Source organism: Salminus brasiliensis, chromosome 22 (assembly GCF_030463535.1).
Source record: "Salminus brasiliensis chromosome 22, fSalBra1.hap2, whole genome shotgun sequence".
In the NCBI taxonomy this organism is placed as follows: domain Eukaryota; kingdom Metazoa; phylum Chordata; class Actinopteri; order Characiformes; family Bryconidae; genus Salminus; species Salminus brasiliensis.
The window spans coordinates 8,074,870-8,094,102 of NC_132899.1; the positions used below are offsets into that span (position 1 = coordinate 8,074,870).

The window sequence follows — 19,233 nt, forward strand, 5'->3', positions numbered from 1 at the left end:
GATCAGAGGACTAAAGATCGGATTATAGGTACCACACACTGCGGGATAATCTGGGAGGGTCATCATTTACGATCACCCTGAAGTCAGGAGACCTTTTGCTACTGGTGGGGGAAAAGTAAATCGGCCTCAAAACCACGCCGATTATCCTGTAGTGGGGGCCAGGCATATGTTACTATACGAATAAATAAAGGAAATAAATATACACTCCAGCGACGTGTTGTGTGTGTAAATGGAAGAGTACAGGAAGTGAAGGAGTGTATGCTGAGTGTAGTCTGGTGTTGTGAACAGCATCACATATGTAAACATGGTGTAGTGCAGGAATGAGTATAGCAGCTTGATGTTCAACATCCACCTGTTTCCCTGGTGCTGTGAATTCACAAAAGAATCGTGGTCAGTTCAGGGATTGGCTAATAAAGGCCGGAAGCTGTGGACTGAAGCTGTGGCTATGGGAGCTGGCTATGAATATGCCAGAGGTCTGTTTCACTGCTTCACACACACACATTCACATACATCTGAAAGCACACAGTGATATCCTTCCACCCAGGAGCTGTGATTAATGGTACGAATTATGTTGTATGATGGGAAGTCTTTGCCGCCTGGCTGAGCATCTGGTGTGGAGGAAGGCCAGCTCAGAGCCGGTTTATCAAACTAGCACTTACAGATCAGCCATCAGAGGAAAGAAGGAGATGACTATGAGAGGATAAGGATTTAAGGCAGTTTACAATCAACCTCATCATCTTTCATTTGCATTATATATATATATATATATATATATATATATATATATATATATATATATATAAATACAGTGGGGGAAAAAAGTATTTAGTCAGTCACCAATTGTGCAAGTTCTCCCACTTAAAAAGATGAGAGAGGCTTATAATTGACATCATAGGTAGACCTCAACTCGTTTGTGTTTGGAGGAGAGTGAATGCTGAGTTGCATCCAAAGAACACCATACCAACTGTAAAGCATGGGGGTGGCAACATCATGCTTTGGGGCTGTTCCTCTGCAAAGGGACTAGGACGACTGGTCCGTGTACATGAAAGAATGAATGGGGCCATGTATTGTGAGATTTTGAGTGCAAACCTCCTTCCTTTCCCCGCTGTATATATATAACAGCATAGGTGTCCAATTTGTGATACATATACACACACACACAGTCATATCAGAATAATATGACCACCTATCTAATAGTGGACATAACCACCCTTGGCTCGGATTACACTAGTGAGTAGTTGGGATGGACTCTATTAAGTTAAGGCATGTGTTTATTATAGAGGATAAGTGGTCCACAGTGGCGTGTTGATTGCTCTGTACCACTGTACCCCAGTTGTTGTTGTTCCTGTCTGGAATTAATGGCCTGTGTGGCACCACTGCTATGCTGTTAGCGGTTTCCGAGATGCTTCCACCCTATTATCATGCCCTTTTGGATATCGGTCAAATTTTTGCCCATGATGATCATTTTGCAGTCTGCTACAACTGACTGGTGTGCTCGCTTATTTATACCTACAAATCCTGTCACGTGGTATCTGTGAAGTCCCGAACCAAGGATTGTCATAATATTCTGACAGTGACAGCTAAATCCCTCTCAGAAACCCCTAACTTTGTGGGATGTTCTAGAGCTGCTGTAGAGAAGGTGTACTGATAATGGACTTCTCACACATGGAGTGCCTCCCATCCGCAAAACAGTGGTGCCAGAGGGGAACGATGACTCTGGTGAGTGGTACAGAGCAATGTATGTGTATGTATAAGACATCAGTTATAGTACATAGTTCATGTATTTTATACTTTGAAAGTGAAAGGAACAGTAACAGTTCCCCTGTAAAGTTTCCATATTGAGGATTTGAGATTTTTGTGTGACAGTGACAATTCTTTATCTATTCACTGTTAAATATATGTTGTTGTTTTTATTTAAATATATTTACAGCTGAAATATATAGTCCAAAGGCCAATTTGTCATACACAGTATATCATATATATTTCAGTACGCCTTGATAGATACTAAACTTTGGTGGAATTGCTCTATTTTACCAGCATGAGAATCATACTCCTTTCAGAACAGAGGAAGAGGCTCTAAAGGAACTGGGAGCTGAATGGTCAGGTAAGTCATTCTGACTGGACGGTACAATATTAAACACTATAGAGTTTAAAACAGTCATTTTAAAAGTTGCTCCAAACAAAAGAGAAACTGTTACTAAAATGCTGATTTTACTGGTGTTTACTCTGGTGTATTAGGTAGTGTCTTACGTGAGGTGTGTGGCTGTATTGTTCATAGAAACACAAAGATCGGACCGGATTGGTATTGGCCATTAGGAGACTCAGATTAGAGCCATTCCTATATATCATATATTTAAAATCGGTATATTTGCGTGTATTTGCAATGGTGCCAAAAGTATTCCCATTCATTACTCAGGTAGAAGTGGAGATACTAGGGTTTAAAAGACTTTTATAGAAGCTGAAGTATCAACTTAAGCTTTTTACTCCAGTAAAAGTGTAAAAGTACTGGTTTCAAAACTACTTAAAGTATAAAAGTAAAGGTGATGTAAGAAAAACAAAGGTCAAAAGCTTAGGCCGCGCCACAGAGCCCAATAGTGCACCCCACCTCCCCCCAAAAAATCTTCATGCAAGGCTACATACTCCAGTCTGCTGGAGTGTGACGTGACAAATCTATAGGGTGATATAATGGTACGAACGGTAAGTTGTGAAAGGAACTGCTCTTAAGAGCTTACACTACACTAATTTGAGTTTTTTTTCCTGGTTCCTCACGTGCGGGAGATGTTTTTAGAGAAGGACAGATTTGCTCTCACTAAATAAACTTTGTTTCCTTTCAGCAGTTGATTGCTGCAACTGTGCTTCCCTGGTTTGTGTAAGCTTGTGTAATTTCTCCCTGGTGTAGGTCCTGTTGTAATGAGAGCACACATACATACATTGGCTATATTTAGTCCAATTTACATTCAGCTCACAGCCTGAAGGAGTTCAGACACTCAAATCCCAAGTGCCAAATTAACCCCTGTGAAGTGCTCCATAAATAACGACAGGACAGGTTGGGTGAAAAATCGAATTAGCGCAATTATCCCAAATGTAGCCATGTTTGCTATCAGAAATGAGCATTTTTAGTGTTGAACACACCTCAAATGTGAGTTGTTGCCTGTTGAGTTGTTAACAATTTTATGTTAGACTTGCTTATGTGGCTAATCACAGGATGGTACAGTATGATCTATGGCACTTTAACCTGCTCGTGGGCTGCAGGGCTAGTGCCCCTTGTGGTCTGGCAGAACCAATCAGCTGCCTTTTCTGTCTTGTGCACATGTTCGCACAGAAGATTGTATATATATACTATATGTCCAAATGTTTGTAGACACCCCTTCTACTTTAGGTTGCACCCATTGCTGACACAGATGTGTGAATGCACACACACACACACATCTTGTCTAGTCCTGTAGAGGAGAATTGCAGAAATATGAAGCTATTCATATTGTGTGGTGGTGATAATCCAACATCCTGACAAAACCCTCACAAATGCTCTTGTCGCTGTATGCAATCGAATTCTCAAAGCAATGTTCCAAAATGTCGTAGAGACCTTGTCTGGACAGTCGAGACAGTTACTCCAACAAAAGCAGGATATACCCTTTTTACTTCCCTTGATTTCAGAAGAAACAATGAATGAGCAGGTGTCCCAATACTTTTGTCCATCCATATATAAGCATATAAGCATATTCCATAATATTGTATCTGGCAGCCTGGCATTAGCGCTGATTTTTGTTAATACATGTGACCAATAATCAATCACGGATAGTCACTGTTGTGGGTGGGTGGGTGGGACGGAGGGTACATACATACATCTCATTAAAAAATGAGGCTTAATCCTGGACATGTCTGTGCATTAAGTCTCCTGTGATTATCTATACAATGGCATAGTGCAATATCAGTGTGTCATACTGCACCAGTAACCACATAGACCCATTTCATTGTGAGATCATTCAGATATTTGGTTATATCTGCTCTGTACACTATGTAAATGATTCTGGATTCTGGACCAATAGAAATGCTCTAAATTAATTAAACTCTTATATATATATATATATATATATATATATATATATATATATCTTATATATATATATATATATATAAAGAGAGAGAGAGAGATAAATTACCCTTTTATATATATATATATGTTTTTTTAATTATTATTATTAATTTTTAACCAAACATGACTCAGACTACAGTCATGTGTACAATGTTTATACTCCAAGCAAAAGGGTTCTTTTTGGTGCAATATAGAATCTTTTCTATGATCTAATTTTCTATTAAGAACCATCTACAATAGGTATACCATGTATATGAAGAATCACTGCTACATATAGTGCTATATGTTAATATGTTAAACACTCAAAAGCCACACTCACACAGTCATGTTTATCATGTTTATAATCTGAGCTAAAAGGGTTCTTTCTACTATGCTATGTAGAACCCTGTTTCAATGTTCATTTAAGACCAACCAACTACAAAAAATACATTTAACCAGGCAAAGAGACGTTTAAGTATTCAGATGGTTCTTTGAGTTATATTGGTGTGTTTATATACAGGTATAGTTATAGAGATCCTATATAGCCAAATAAAACCGTTGCTTTTTCAAAAGAATCCCTGAAGAATCTTTTGTGAGCGTGTATGAACCTCCAACACCTCTAATATTCCTTGTCTTTTTAATGTCTGTTTCTTTTTCTTGCTTTTCTTCCAGATTGTCCTTCCTTTAGCCCCTGTTTTCCATGGAAATCAGCTTGACTTGTTCTCACCTCTCTGAACACATCTCTCTCTCTCTCTCTCTCTCTCTCTCTCTCTCTCTCTCTCTCTCTCTTCTCCCCTCAGCTCCCTCGCCCTCTCCTCTCCCCTTTCACTCTCTGGCTGGCCGGCTGCAGTGATGTTCCTGCTGTTTGAGTTCCTCTGCTTTTTGGCCCTCTCTTCTTCCTCCTCTTCCTCCTGCAGGACTCCTAGGCTGGGAATCGGGCGATAGGGCTCTGGAACCCAGCAAAGGAACGGCCTGGCCCGGCCAAGCCCGCAGATGGGGACCAGCATCCAGCCCTGAGGGTAGGAGCGCCTCTCTCTATTCAAGGGTTCTATAGAGAACTGTGCAGCAATGTGTTTTTGTTGCTTGGTGAAATGGTTTGTTGTATTTATGGAAGCCCCTGTGTCACTGGTTTTTAACATTTTATGTAGCAAAGGTCCCACTATTGTTACAAGTCAAGGAAGCCTTTTTGCTCAGAGTGTGCATCAGTCCTTTTAGCTTGTCGACAGACTGTCTATTCAAATATTTGTCCTTGCTGGCAGGACTATTTATTTTACAAGGACACATTCGTTAATTGTGCATCATTTTATTCTGCTTTTGACAAGTTGGACAATGATGTCTCCTTAAATATTTGACTCTGAGGCACTCAGGGTAAAGTATCAGGTGCTAATAAAGGAGCTGAGAGTGATGTTAACCATGGACTTTAGCAGGAGAAGTCCAGATTTGCAGAGGCAGAGCTCTAGTATTGGTCCATGCTTAGATGCTTTTAAGATGGTGCTATGTAGAACCCTTTTGGTGTAAAGGTTAGCACCATGGTACTTAGCCTTAGAGTTCTTTGCATTGGTGGGAAACCTTTTGTAGTTGGTTCTATGTAAAACCTTTTACAAATGGACCAACAGGGTTCAAAGATAGCCAAAGACCCTTTTAGCTTAGAGTGTAGTTCCATGGTTGTTTGTCTGGTTAGAAGGTTCTTTGCATTAGTGGAGAACCTTTGTAAATGCTTAGAGTATAGCTCTAAGGTTCTTTGCCTCTTTAAAGGGTTCTTTACATTGGATGAAAATCCTTTTGTAGGTGGTTCTATATGGAACCTTTTAAAATGGACCAAACAGGGTTCAAAGATAGCCAAAGACCATGTTTTTCTGTACTGTTTAGAACCCTTTTTTTCATTAGAAAGTAGCTCCATGGTTTCTTGTCTGTTTAAAGCAACTTTGTGTAGCTTGTTATATATGGAACCTTTTAAATGGACTAAACAAGGTTCAGAGATAGTGAAAGAACCTTTTCAGTACTACATATATTATATATATATATACTTAAACTCTAGCTCCAAAGTTCTTTGCCTGGTTAAAAGGTTCTTTGCATTGCTTTGCAAACCTTTTTCTAGATGGTTCTTTATGGAACCTTTTGAAAATGGACCGAACAGGGTTCAAAGATAGCATTTTTAGTACTATTTAGAACCATTTTGGCTTAGAGTGTAACATCATGGTCCTTTATCTGGATAAAATGTTCTTGGCATTGGTGGAAAACATTTTGTAAATTGGTGGAACCCCTTTTCTGTACTATATAAAACCCCTTTGCGTAGAGAGTAGCTTTATGGTCATCTACGTTATTAAATGGTTCTTTGCATTGGTAAAAAACCTTGTGTATATGGTTCTATATGGAACCTTTCAAAAATTGATCACCAAAGACACTTTATTTCAGTACTATATAGAGCCCTTTTGGCTTAGAATGTAGCACCATGGTACTTTGCCTGTTCCAACTGAGTGTACCTCCATTGTTATTTGACTTTTTTTTAATGGTTAGGGTTCTTTGCATTAGTGGCAAACCTTTTCTAGATTTTCCTAATGAAAACAATGTTGAACAATAATCAAATACCCTTTTTCAGTGATATATAGAACATTTTGGCTGTTACTTTGCCTGCTAAAATTGTTCTTAGCATTGGTGGGAAACATTTTTGTAGATGGTTCTATGTGGAACCTTTTTGAAATGGACCAAACAAAGAAGGTCAAATAACTCCTTTTTTTATATATAGAACTTTGAGAGCTTTTAGTGTAGCTCTGTGGGTTTTTTGCATTAGTGGAAAACTAACAAAGTAAAAAGCCAGTCACATCTTTTCTGTACTATATAGAACCCCCTTTCCTCCATGGTAGCTCCATGGTTCTTTTCTTGTTTACTAGGGAAATCGGTAAAGGGTAAGGGTGATCCTTTCTTGGTATTGGTGAAGAACCTCTTCAAGAGGGTTCTATATGGAGCCTTATATGAATGCTTTTAAATAGTTTGGTACTTAAAACCATAAATGTGAAGAACACATCAACCAGGCAAAGAACCGTTTAAACATCTAAATGACTTTCTGAGCTGCCTTTATTAAAGAACCCTTGAAAAACTGAGTGTAGTGTAGAGTGTGGAAGACTGTTGTGAAAGAGATGGAAACAGCCTCTTTGGGTCATTGGGACAATTGGTTTATATGTAAACATCAATCTGTGTTTATTTTCTCCTCCTTGACTACTGCTTGTTTTTCTGACATTTAAACTTGATCTGAAACGAATGCAAGCGTAAGGGTTAACCGGATGAAATGTGAGGGTTAACACGATGAGGGTTTTTAGTTCTGGTGGTTGATTTATACACATGCTCCCCTCTGCCCCTTTATTTTTATCCTCCAACCAAAAGGCTTTCAAAACACACAGACTTCACTGAAGTGATTTGTGCTGAAAATCAGACAGCCATTGGACGCCTAGTGTCCGTCTCCTGTGTTATGTTGTCTTAATGGCCTGTTAAAGGACGGCAGGAAATCCATAGGTCACCTTTTGGGAAGTTGGGAAATTTCACTTCTTCATCTTTAGGTGTTTGTGCTGAGCTTCTCGGAAATCTTCCCCCTTGACTGGACAACTTTTAGGCAAATGAAAATGACCCTTAAATGCATTTGCTCAGAAAACACAAATACAGTCACATGTAAAAAGTCGGACACATAATATAGTTAAACACATACAACTGAAGAAATATGTCAAATGTGAAATGACCACCACATTAGTTAGAAGACCCCCACATTCATTAATGCTTAAAATGACTAAAATTAGAACCAGGTGTAGAACATCAGCTGCAGATGATCAGAACATGGTTAGAGAGGATTCTGCTGGAGCCAGAGTCTTATTTAAACCTCAGACATGCTGCCTTGTTTGCTCCTGATTGAGTTGAAGTGAGTGGTGAAGATCGCCACCATGGTCAGATCCAAAGAGCTCTTTGAGGCCTTCAGAAAAAAAGCTGTTGATGAATTGTTTTTTATATTTTATATATATATTTATATTTTATATTCCCTAAGCAATTTCTTAAAACCTGCCGTTAAGGAAGCCCAGTGTTATCTGTAGTTTTCATCCAACAGCTGGTTTGGCTAATCAGTGCTTCATTGAGGTAAAATCAGGTTCTGCTGCTGATAGAGCTTCACAAATCCATGCAATGTTTTTTGACATAAAATAAAATCTGGAACTAAATGTTTGTTCTTTGCTTTAACAAAAGGTTCTTCAAGGGTCTTTGTGAAATGTAATTGTTCTCAGAAAAAAAGCACTGTCAACTCAAATAAGCCTTTGGATGTACAAGTTTTTTGCCTGGATAACGAGTTTCTTGCATTGGTATAAAACCTCTTCTAGATGGGTTTATATTAAATCTTTAAAAAAATGGACTAAACAGTGTTCTAAAAAAGTCAAAGAACCCCTTTTCATTATTACTTGCATAGAGTGTGGCTCTATGGTGCTTTACCTGGTTAAATGGTTTACTTTGGTGGGAAACATTAGGTAGATGGTTCAATATGGAACCTTTTAAATATTCTTTAAAACACAGTTTGAAGAAAGTCAAATGGCCCCTTTTTTTTAGAACCATTTTGGTTCTTTGACTGGTAAATTGGTGTTTACTTTAGACATGGTTCAATATATATAACCTTATATAATTGACAAAACAGGATTAGAGTGTAACTCTGTGGTTCTACCATTTGTAGATGCTCCTACATGGAACCCTTTAGACATTCGACCAAACATGGTTCATAGAAAGTAAAAGAATAGACGTTCAGTGCTATATAGAACCATTTTTGCTTAGAGTGTAGTTCCATGGTACTTTCTATGAATGATGGGTTCCTCTGGTGGAAAACCTTTTGATGAATGTTCTATATGGTACCTTTAAAAATGGGCCAGACATGGTTCAAAGAAAGTCAGATTAGCCCGTGTCAGTTCTATAAAGACTGCTTCTGCTTAAAGTGTAGCTCTGTGGCTCTTTTTCTGATTGAAAGGTTCTTTGTGTTGGTGTGAAACCTTCTGTGGATAGTTCTATATAGATCCTTTGTACCATGGACCATGCAGCATTCAAAGAATGTCAAAGAACCACTTGTCAGTTTTTTTAACCCCTAAGAGAGTTTCCCTATATGTCTTAACATTGGTGGGAAACCTTTTGTAGATGGTTCTACATTAGACCAAACATGCTTTAAAGAACCCTTTCAGCACTGTATAGAACCATTTTTGCTTAGAGTGTAGCTCCATGGTACTTTGTATGGATGATGGGTTCCTCTGGTGGAACACCTTTCGATAAATGTTATATATGGTACCTATTAAATTTGGACCAGACGTGGTTCAAAGAACGTCAGATAAGTCCTTGACAGTTCGATAAGGAACCCCTTTTGCTTAGAGTGTAGTTTTATGGTGTGTTGATGGTTTTAAGGGTTATTTGCATTGGTGGAAACCTTTTGCAGTTGGTTCTACATGGAACCTCAGAAACCATGGAGACTGGACAGTATTAGTTAGAACCCCTTTTTGCAGATCCATTTTGCTTTTTGTGGCTCTATGGTTCTTTACCTTCTTAAATTGTTCTTTGCTTTGGGAGGAACCTTTTAGAAATGGACCAAACATGATTCAAAGAAAGTAAAAGAACACTATTTCAGTACTATATAGAACCATCCATGGTACTTTGTATGGCTAAAAGGTTCTTCAGGTGGATCACCTTTTGAAGAATGTTCTAGGTGAAACATCTTTTAAAAAATGGACCAAACAGAGTTCAAAGAAAGTTCATTGTGCTTAGGGTATAGCTTCTAGTAATTTCTTTCTGTATTTATGTTAATTTGCATCTATATTTGGACTTTCGGAAAGTACTGTCTAGAACCTGTGTGGGTTTGCAGAGCAGCCCAAATCAGAACCCTATCTCACTCACTCACCCTATCTGTCGCTCTCTTTCTCCTCACTGAAATCAGTGAACTTTGCTGTTTTCCTTTACCTTGCATGTATTGATGGGACAGTATAGTTATGCCATTGCCCTTGAGCATGGCTATTGTTTCAGGTGTTCTGTCCCAGCATGAATAATTGAGAGCAGAAGGACTAAAGATAGAGTTCATTTCAGGCTCCTTCTGGCCTCGTCCCAAACGGCCTAATCACACCCGACACGGTGGTCGACAGATAAGTCTATTCTGCTCAGTACAATAGCAGTGCTTGCTCACGACCTGAAACGGCGTAAACGGCGCGTCAAGCAATTTGAGACAAGATGTTATTCATACCGGTTGATATCCTTTTCCAGTGTATTGTCAATGGTGGCAGCGTGAGGCTTTGATGCCATTGCAGGCTTTACAGAGCGGCATAAATGATACATGCTCCAGCATTGTGTGGAATTTGAGTGGCTCCCAAAGGAATATCCAAAATCGGCCACAGCTGAACATCTACAGTAGAAAGACTTTCTTTGAACTGGTTTTCCCATGTTTCAGATGCTGCTTTCCTGTTTAAATAGCTGCGTGGATGCCCTCGGGCCTGGGGCTCCACATGTGAACTGATGAACTTTAAGAAAACATCTTTCTTGTCCGTCACAGACTGTGGGCCACACTCTGAGCTCCAATGACATGCTAAAGGCAAATGCATCCTACATAGTCTTGTGTGTGCAATACATATCCTTAGTGAAGCCATTAGCGTAATTTAAATACAACATTGAGCCACGCCATTGAGTTGTTTCTGTTATATCCTAGATGCACTATATGGACAAAAGTATTGGGACACCAAACATTAGACCCAACAAGAGCCTTATCCCCTTGACATCCTGTTCTAAATCCAAAAGCATTAATAAACAATTGGTCCCCCATTTGCAGCTCTAACAGCAGCAGGTTAGGAGTGCTGCAGGTATTGGGTCAGAAGAGCGTTGGAGACTTTTCGGCACTATGCACTGAGCTGAGCACTCTGCCCTGACTTCCGCTCTGTAACTTTACTTTGTCTGACACTTTTGGCTTTGATTGCTGTGGATCCTAAACACCAGTGGCAAAGGGACTGAATGAAACACCTGAATTCAATGAATATGAGGTGTATCCCATAATGGAATCATAACCTAACCCTTAACCTAACACTAACCTTACCTTAACCATAACCTAAACATAACCTAAATCCTAACCATAGCCCCAACCCTAATCATAACCACAGCAGAATGTGACATTCTTACCATTTTAAGAGTTTCCATCTATTAGTCCCATATTTTATTATTTTAAGATTCATAACAGACATAAAAGCAGTTTACAGTGGACCCCAGGAAGCTAAGGGTTTTTGCATTTATGCTAGACTTCAACTGAAATGTCATGTTCTCTAGAGCCTTGATTTATAGGTATGGTAGCCAACACACTCATAAAGGGATGCATGTTCCTGAGACAATAATTACATATTTGTGATTAACCAACACCACCACAGTTAACTTTCTGTTCTTCTTTATAGAACGTCTAAACAAGCCAGACTGGTCCACTCTGGACACTGGTCAGTGATTTGATGGCCGCTCTCATGACTATTCAAGGTCTGAGGTCTGTAAATCACATTTCCCTTGAAGCCAGAATGGGAAAATGCCATCCCTCAAAGCTTCAATGTCCAATTCCTGTTTTCATTTGCAGGTCATTTACACTTCCCTGGTGTTGAGAACTGGGAGGTGATTCAGTTTAACCACAGTGGAATCACACGTAACCTTCGCCTACCCAGGCCTGCAGGGCCCAATTACAACAGCAATTATAAGGTGACAGCAGAAGGGTCAATGCTGCTCTGTCCATTTCTGCTCCTCCATGTGAATCTGCCCACCTAAGCTAAAATACAGCTCAATTCTCCTGCTGCTCTCCTCTAGCATTCACTTATGTTCCTGGCCATAAATCCTGGTGAGATATTGTCTTTGTGTCAGTAGTGGAGAATGAATTGCCTTTCTATTTGGTCCAGTTCAGTTTTAATGACTCCTCATCTGCGTTGTAATCACTGACCCTTACCCAGCACTGCATGGTGTTAGCCTGGCTCAGAGAAGTGCAATATGACCTTATCAATAAGGCTTTGCGGTGGGGAGGCCATTCGCAGCACCAGATTTTCTTCAGCGCTTAAATGAGATGACAGAAGGCAGGGTATCATTTAGAGCTGTTATTCTTTACTGGGTCAAGTGCTGAAAGCAAACAATCATTTTCAATGTATGACGTCTATACCCTACAGGGCAGGAGGAGGCAACTAAGGTGAAATCTAGGCTACGTGTGCAGCAAGAGAGAGACTGAGGCAGACAGAGAGAACGAGAGAGAGATGAGATAAGTACAACAAAAGAACAGTTCCAGGTCCTCTGAGCTCATCTGCTGCCATAATCTCGTCTCTGAGTGGTCGATGGTCCCTTGCCAGGTCAAGCTCTCTTCTGACATTAACATCATGGCCTTGTATAAAGACATGGCCATTTTAAAGCCATTAGATTTTTTCCACTCTGCTTTTTACTCTGTTCTTCATGTGGCACGTAGTCACTGGGGCCTGATGTAAAAACACAGCTGCTTCTGCTGGTAGATCTACTGCTTCCAATTAATACTGCACTTCATAAATCACTGGTTTTGTTTCATTACTCTGCTTTAAAATGTACAGATCAGAACAGTGCTTGGTTTGTGATCACACACTCTCTCGGACAGAATCCAAGCTCAGCCAGACTGTGAGAAATTCTGCTGTGTGTTATGTAATGACGGAAAACGCAGAACTGCTTAGAATCCGCAGACTCAACACGCTGGTGCCTCCTGAAAAAAACTCTGATTCTCTATTGGATCTGGACTTTACTTGTTCTGCCTCTGCAGAATATTCACCTTGTTGTTTGGCCACTCCTGTGGTGTTTTTTTCCCTTTTTTTTGGCTTAAGATTATTGTGGTATAGTTGGGTCTGAAGAGTAATTTGTTCATATGGGAATAAACCTAAACGTAACCAACTAAACCCAAACTTAACCCAGTTAAACCCTAGTTAAACCTAATTCTAACCTAAATTTAACCTGAACTACACCTTAACATACAACTAAACCTAACCTACTACACCTACACCTAAACCTAACATAACCTATTACATCTAACCCTTATTCTAACTTTAACCTAACCCACACCTCAACCTCAATCTAAACTTAACCTACTACACCTAAACCTAAACCTAACATAACCTATTACATCTAACCCTTATTCTAACTTTAACCTAACCCACACCTTAACCTCAATCTAAACTTAACCTACTACACCTAAACCTAATTCTAACCAACACCTTAACCTAAACTGAACCTAACCTACACTTCAACCTTAATCTAAACTTAACCTACTACACCTAAACCTAGACCTAAACCTAACATAACCTATTACATATAAACCATTTTCCAACTTTAACCTAACCTTAACCTAACCTAAACTTAACCTACTACACCTAAACCTAATTTTAACCGTAACCTAACCCACACTTAACCTACTACACCTAAACCTAATTTTAACCTTAACCTAACCCACACTTAACCTACTACACCTAAACCTAATTTTAACCTTAACCTAACCCACACTTAACCTACTACACCTAAACCTAATTTTAACCTTAACCTAACCCACACTTAACCTACTACACCTAAACCTAATTTTAACCTTAACCTAACCCACACTTAACCTACTACACCTAAACCTAATTTTAACCTTAACCTAACCCACACTTAACCTACTACACCTAAACCTAATTTTAACCTTAACCTAATCCACACTTAACCTACTACACCTAAACCTAATTTTAACCTTAACCTAACCCACACTTAACCTACTACACCTAAACCTAATTTTAACCTTAACCTAACCCACACTTAACCTACTACACCTAAACCTAATTTTAACCTTAACCTAACCCACACTTAACCTACTACACCTAAACCAAATTCTAACCTTAACCTAACCTAAACTTAACCTACTACACCTAAACCTAATTTTAACCTTAACCTAACCCACACTTAACCTACTACACCTAAACCAAATTCTAACCTTAACCTAACCTAAACTTAACCTACTACACCTAAACCAAATTCTAACCTTAACCTAACCTAAACTTAACCTACTACACCTAAACCAAATTCTAACCTAACCTAAACTTAACTTACTAAACCTAAACCTAACCTACACCTCACCCTAAGGCTTATCCCTGATAATACACCACTTAATACAGCTAATTCAGAAACACCTGGATTCGGTATGGGGGTATGAGGACCACTTCCACAGCTGTTTTAAGCGGAGAAAAAGGTTTGATGGATCATTCAAGAATATAAAGTCATAGTTCACCTATGTATACTAACCAAATGTCTGTCTTGGCACAGGAGGATCTCAAGGGCCATGCTCAGCTGGCATAATGGCACGGTGCCCAGCCACCATGAAGAGGATGAAAGAACGGACGAGTACCAAAAATCAGAGTGTGTGCTTGGCTACATCCCCGTCATCTACTATAGTACGCTCTTGTGTGTGGGAGTTCCAGGTAAGCATCACTGATGAATAGGCAGAATTAGAAAGGAGATCTGTTATTGCAGGTAACTATAAAAATCTGAAACCAGCAACTAATCAACTAATCAGACACAATGTGGAGCACAATGAGGATGAGGACATTAATCAATCTACCTGCCAATCAATATGTAATCAAGTAAAGAAACCTCAATGTTCTCAAAGGGGTTCTAATAAAGTGGAAAAATGGTTTAGGTGGTTAGATGGTTTAGGTTGGTCCTTGATGTTCAAAAAAAAGATGGCCATCCAGGCCAAAAATGTATCCTATGCTGGAAAGCAAGCTGCTTAATTCTTGTCCAGAATGGCAAGCTGGTTGGTGAGTTTGGTCAGGCTAGAGCTTGAGTCATGACCGAGCTGCTCGAACCCTTTGACCAAGCTGGCTGGCTAGCATGACCAAGCTTGTCAACCAGTATGACCAAGCTGGAGTAGCAGGACTCCAAAACACAGCTCTAGTTAACATGCTGATGCTGGTGACTCTGGTAGTAGTAGTTCATTCATTCTAAGCCATTCTTCTCATTCTTCTCTCCTAGTCAACATCCTGACACTGGTAGCCCTGTCCCGCTTGGCCGCCCGCACCCAGAAAGCCCTGTATGTCTACCTGCTTGCCTTGACTGGCTCAGACATCCTCAGCCAACTCTTCATCATCTTTGTGGGCTTCCTGTTGGAGACCGCTGTGTTCCACCGTGATGTTCCTGTGGTACTGTTACGCTCTGTCAGTGCCCTGGAGTTTGCCGCCAATCATGCGTCTATCTGGGCCACTGTTCCACTGACGGTCGACCGTTACGTCGCCCTGTGCCATCCGTTACTCCATCGGCAGATTAGTTACCCAGCCCGGGCGCGCCGCATTATCACCGTCGTCCTGACACTGGCGCTTGCATCGGGTGTGCCCTTCTTCTGGTGGTCAGATGTGTGGAGGGTCAGCAGGCCCCCTGATGCCCTGGACTCTGCCCTCATCTGGACTCACGTGACCATTATCTACTTCTTGCCATGCAGCGTCTTCCTGGTGCTAAACTCCCTAATCGTTCTGCGACTACGGAGGCGCCAGCGTGAGCAAAGGTGCCAGGAGGAGAGCAGGCAGCAGCGGACAGTGACAGGCAGGCTGGGAAAAACCACAGCCATGCTGTTGGCGGTCACCTCTGTGTTCACAGTGTTGTGGGCCCCACGGACAGCTGTAGTCCTCTACCACCTTTACGTGTCATCTGTTCACAGGGACTGGCGGGTGCATTTAGCCTACGACCTGGCTAACATGCTGGCCATGCTAAACACCGCAGTGAACTTCTTTCTCTACTGTTTTGTCAGCAAGCCCTTCAGAGGGGCTGTGAAGGATGTGCTACTACTGAGGGGGGCACCTCTGCACCCCCCAAGATCCTTCAACCACCGGCACGCCTCCGCCAACACTTCCAACTCCTCTCTGTCAAGTGGCGCCAAGCGTTTTCACAGAGACGCAACTCCACTATCAGCTCTTAGTGCAGATATCATTGCATAGCTCCAATTCCTGGCCTGGACTTGGGAATGGGAACTACAGACAGCTCTTCTACCTCTTATCTTGCTTACTGAGGTATTGGGACTGTCCTCAAAAGAACAGCACAAATGAAAATCTCCTTACCCCAGATGTAGTCAGTCAGCCAAGATATTCAGCATTACACTGGATCTACAAGGCTATTGTAGCTTCCAAGAAGCTTGTTAGCATGGAAGCTTATGCTGCATTCATGACCAACTAGGAACTGGGAATTTTCCAACTTGAAAAATATGAAAAATAAATTTGAACAGCCCTCCAGCTTGTAATTCCCACTCGGAAAGTCAGGTTTCGCAAGAGTGAATACCCCTTCTTCTTTAAGTTGCACCCATTGCTGATGTGCAAATGTACACAGCTTGTCTAATCCCTGTAGAGAAGTACTGTCAATAGAATAGATAAACATGAAAATATTGGCACCATGCCTTATGCCAGGCATATGCTAGAGGGGTAACAAGACCCCCAGCATTGAGGTCATGTGGATCTCTAGAATGATGGTGCTCCATCCAATACTTCTGGGGTGAGTTGGGGAGTTGGAGATGAGGTGGAGTGGTGATCATCCACCTCACTAACTCTCATCGCTGAATGCAGTCAAATCCTCACAGCAATGCTCCACAATCTCGTAGAAGGTCTTCCCTGGGCAGTAGAGGTAGTTACTCCAACAAAAGTAGCAACAATAGTTTAAACAATTTCAATACCCCTGATTTTGTAAGAAATAATGAACAAACATGTGTCCCAATACTTTTCGTCCGTATTGTACCTTGTAGTGTATCATGTCAGCACAGCGGCACCCCGGAAACAGAAAGCTATAGCATGTTTTAAGCTCTTGGGTGGACTGTTGAGTCTGTATGCTGTAAAAAGTCTCAAAGTCTAAGATGAGAGTTCTCAGTTTACATGAATGCAGCAGACTTATCAAATATATCTTCCTAGGCTCCTAGGTTATCTGTTAAAGATGGACAAACATATGTTGCATTGCTAAAGCCAGAGCTAAAACTATGGCCATAGTGCTTGGTGTCTTTGTGTTTTTGGGCCATGGGCCTAGTTGACCACACTGGTCTTCTACCACCTCTACATATCAGCTGTGCACAGGAACTGGCATGTGCACGTGGCATGTGGATCTTATAGCTGACATCATTGTATTTTCTAAAATAGACAAAAGTCAGACAAAATGATTCAAAGGGGATGCTACTACTAATGCTTTTGGCTATGCAACAAACTTTTGTCCACTATTAGGTCTGAGATGTCTTAACAACTCAGCAAGGTTTGAGACAATTATGTGATTATTTAGGCATTTAGTTTGGAAAATGCAAATTGGTGCAAACCATGACTGTAGAAAACATGGACAGTGCAACGTCTCTCAAAAGTGAAGCAGCCGCAGGTCTAGTGCCTCGGCTGGCCGGTTGCAGTATGGTATATAGGTCCACCCATCCCCATATGTTTTAAGCTTACACAGATAACATGCCATGCCCGTGTGGGGCCTGTATGGTTAGCCCAACTGTTAACCAGAAGGTTTTGTCCATGGACTCCATGTTTGTCCTACATATGAATAACCACCAAGGTGCCACCAGGGTTACAAATGGGCCCCATCTGGGTTGTACACTGCACATGGGACTTAGATGGCACCTTAATGTGAGATTTAGGTGGGCTGTAATGATGGGGCCCACTACCTAGCCTGCCTTCCACCCATGTGAGCCCCACAAGAGCATATTAGCTCGGTCAATAAGGGCGGTCTGAGACATGCTTGGTCTGGAAGAAGGGGGCGGGTCTACCTAATGAGTAGGTGAGTCTAGCGTCACCTCTGGTCCCTCTGGTTGCAATTTGACAACACAACGGACAGTTTTGGCTTAATTTCTACAGAATAGAAGGGAACAGAACCACAGTGTCCATGTTTTCTACAGTCTTTGGTGCTTATCAGTACTCTCAGTAATTGTTAGCCACATTAGACTTAAAGCTGCAGTGTAAAACTGAAGAATCATCCAGAAATGTCCAGATATGTCCAGATATGTCCAGATATGTCCAGATAGCCAGTTATATTTGGGGTAAGGGGAAAAGATTTGTAAATTACATTTTTTACACTTTACTATTTCTTTAACCCACAACCTGTAACAGTGGGCAGGTCTTGAGTTGTAGTATTTCACTGCTATAGATGATCAGAGTCTGGTATCCTAGAAGAGCTGTACAGCCAAAACAATCACCCAGCAAGTGTCACATCAAACACTCTCTCTGTCCATTAATATGACCGCCTCTTTAATGCTAATTGGAAACCAGGCTCTGATCTCTTCAAAATCTGATTCAGCCATTTCCGACTCTCCCATGTCTTACAAATGCAAATGATGAGCGCAAACAGACTCTAAGCCTACTTCCCACCTGTTGTCATAACAACAGCACCTTTTCTTGGTCTCAAAGAGCACTGTGTTGATGGACAGCTGCCAATCATCCTTTTTTCCTCTCTTGCTAGTCATGTACTTCACTTCAGAGCAGTTTGTGGTTTGTCTACAGTCTCGTCGCTGTTTATTACTCTGTCCTCAGAGGGGATGTTAATACCTCAGCATACAGTATTTATTTGTCACAAGCACAGACATGTTTCGGTTCATCGTGAGAATTGTCTTATTAACACTTTCCATAAAAGGCTGTAACTGAACCAGAGTTTGAATTTGTTATGTGTGAATTCACTTAGCCTGGTTTTAATATTTGTTGGTTTGTGTGGAGCGAGTTGACACAGGGTTGATACAGGGCTGACACCTGCTCAGACAGTCTTGGCTCAGTTGTTTGGTGTGCACCAGAGGTCGAACTCGTTCACACTTACTCTAACGAACCGCACTAACAGAGCAATCGCACCAGGGCTCCTTTTTAATCTAGCCAAAGCTGACAAGTGTAAACACGCCAGATATCTCCAGTCATACGAGACCAGGCTTCTATCTCTGTGAATGAGGAGAGACCAAAACACTTGAAACTGAAGGTTCGTTCCAGGTCCAGTGGCCGGTCTCCTCATCAATAACATCTCTGTTTAAGTGCTGTTTATCTAATGATGCAGTTTTGCTGGTCTACCAGATCTTGCGTGGTTGTCAGGGTTCCCATTTCCCTGTATCTTTACAGCATCGTCTTTTGAGTTTGAGCAGTTTCTGAAACTGCTGCTTTTTCACATTCTTTCCTTTGACTTTC

At 41.0% G+C, this 19,233-nt stretch overlaps 1 protein-coding gene across 1 annotated transcript in view; it reads left to right on the plus strand.

Annotated features, from left to right (window-relative positions):
• gpr142 (G protein-coupled receptor 142) overlaps positions 1-18,698 on the plus strand; it is a 35,647-nt gene extending 16,949 nt beyond the window's left edge. The window contains exons 3-5 of the mRNA XM_072666628.1: positions 4,873-5,091; positions 14,381-14,535; positions 15,089-18,698. Of these exons, the coding sequence (XP_072522729.1) occupies positions 14,397-14,535; positions 15,089-16,044 (1,095 nt within the window). The 5' untranslated portion in view covers positions 4,873-5,091; positions 14,381-14,396 and the 3' untranslated portion in view covers positions 16,045-18,698. The remainder of the gene's footprint in view (positions 1-4,872; positions 5,092-14,380; positions 14,536-15,088) is intronic.
• Positions 18,699-19,233: the final 535 nt, after the last annotated feature.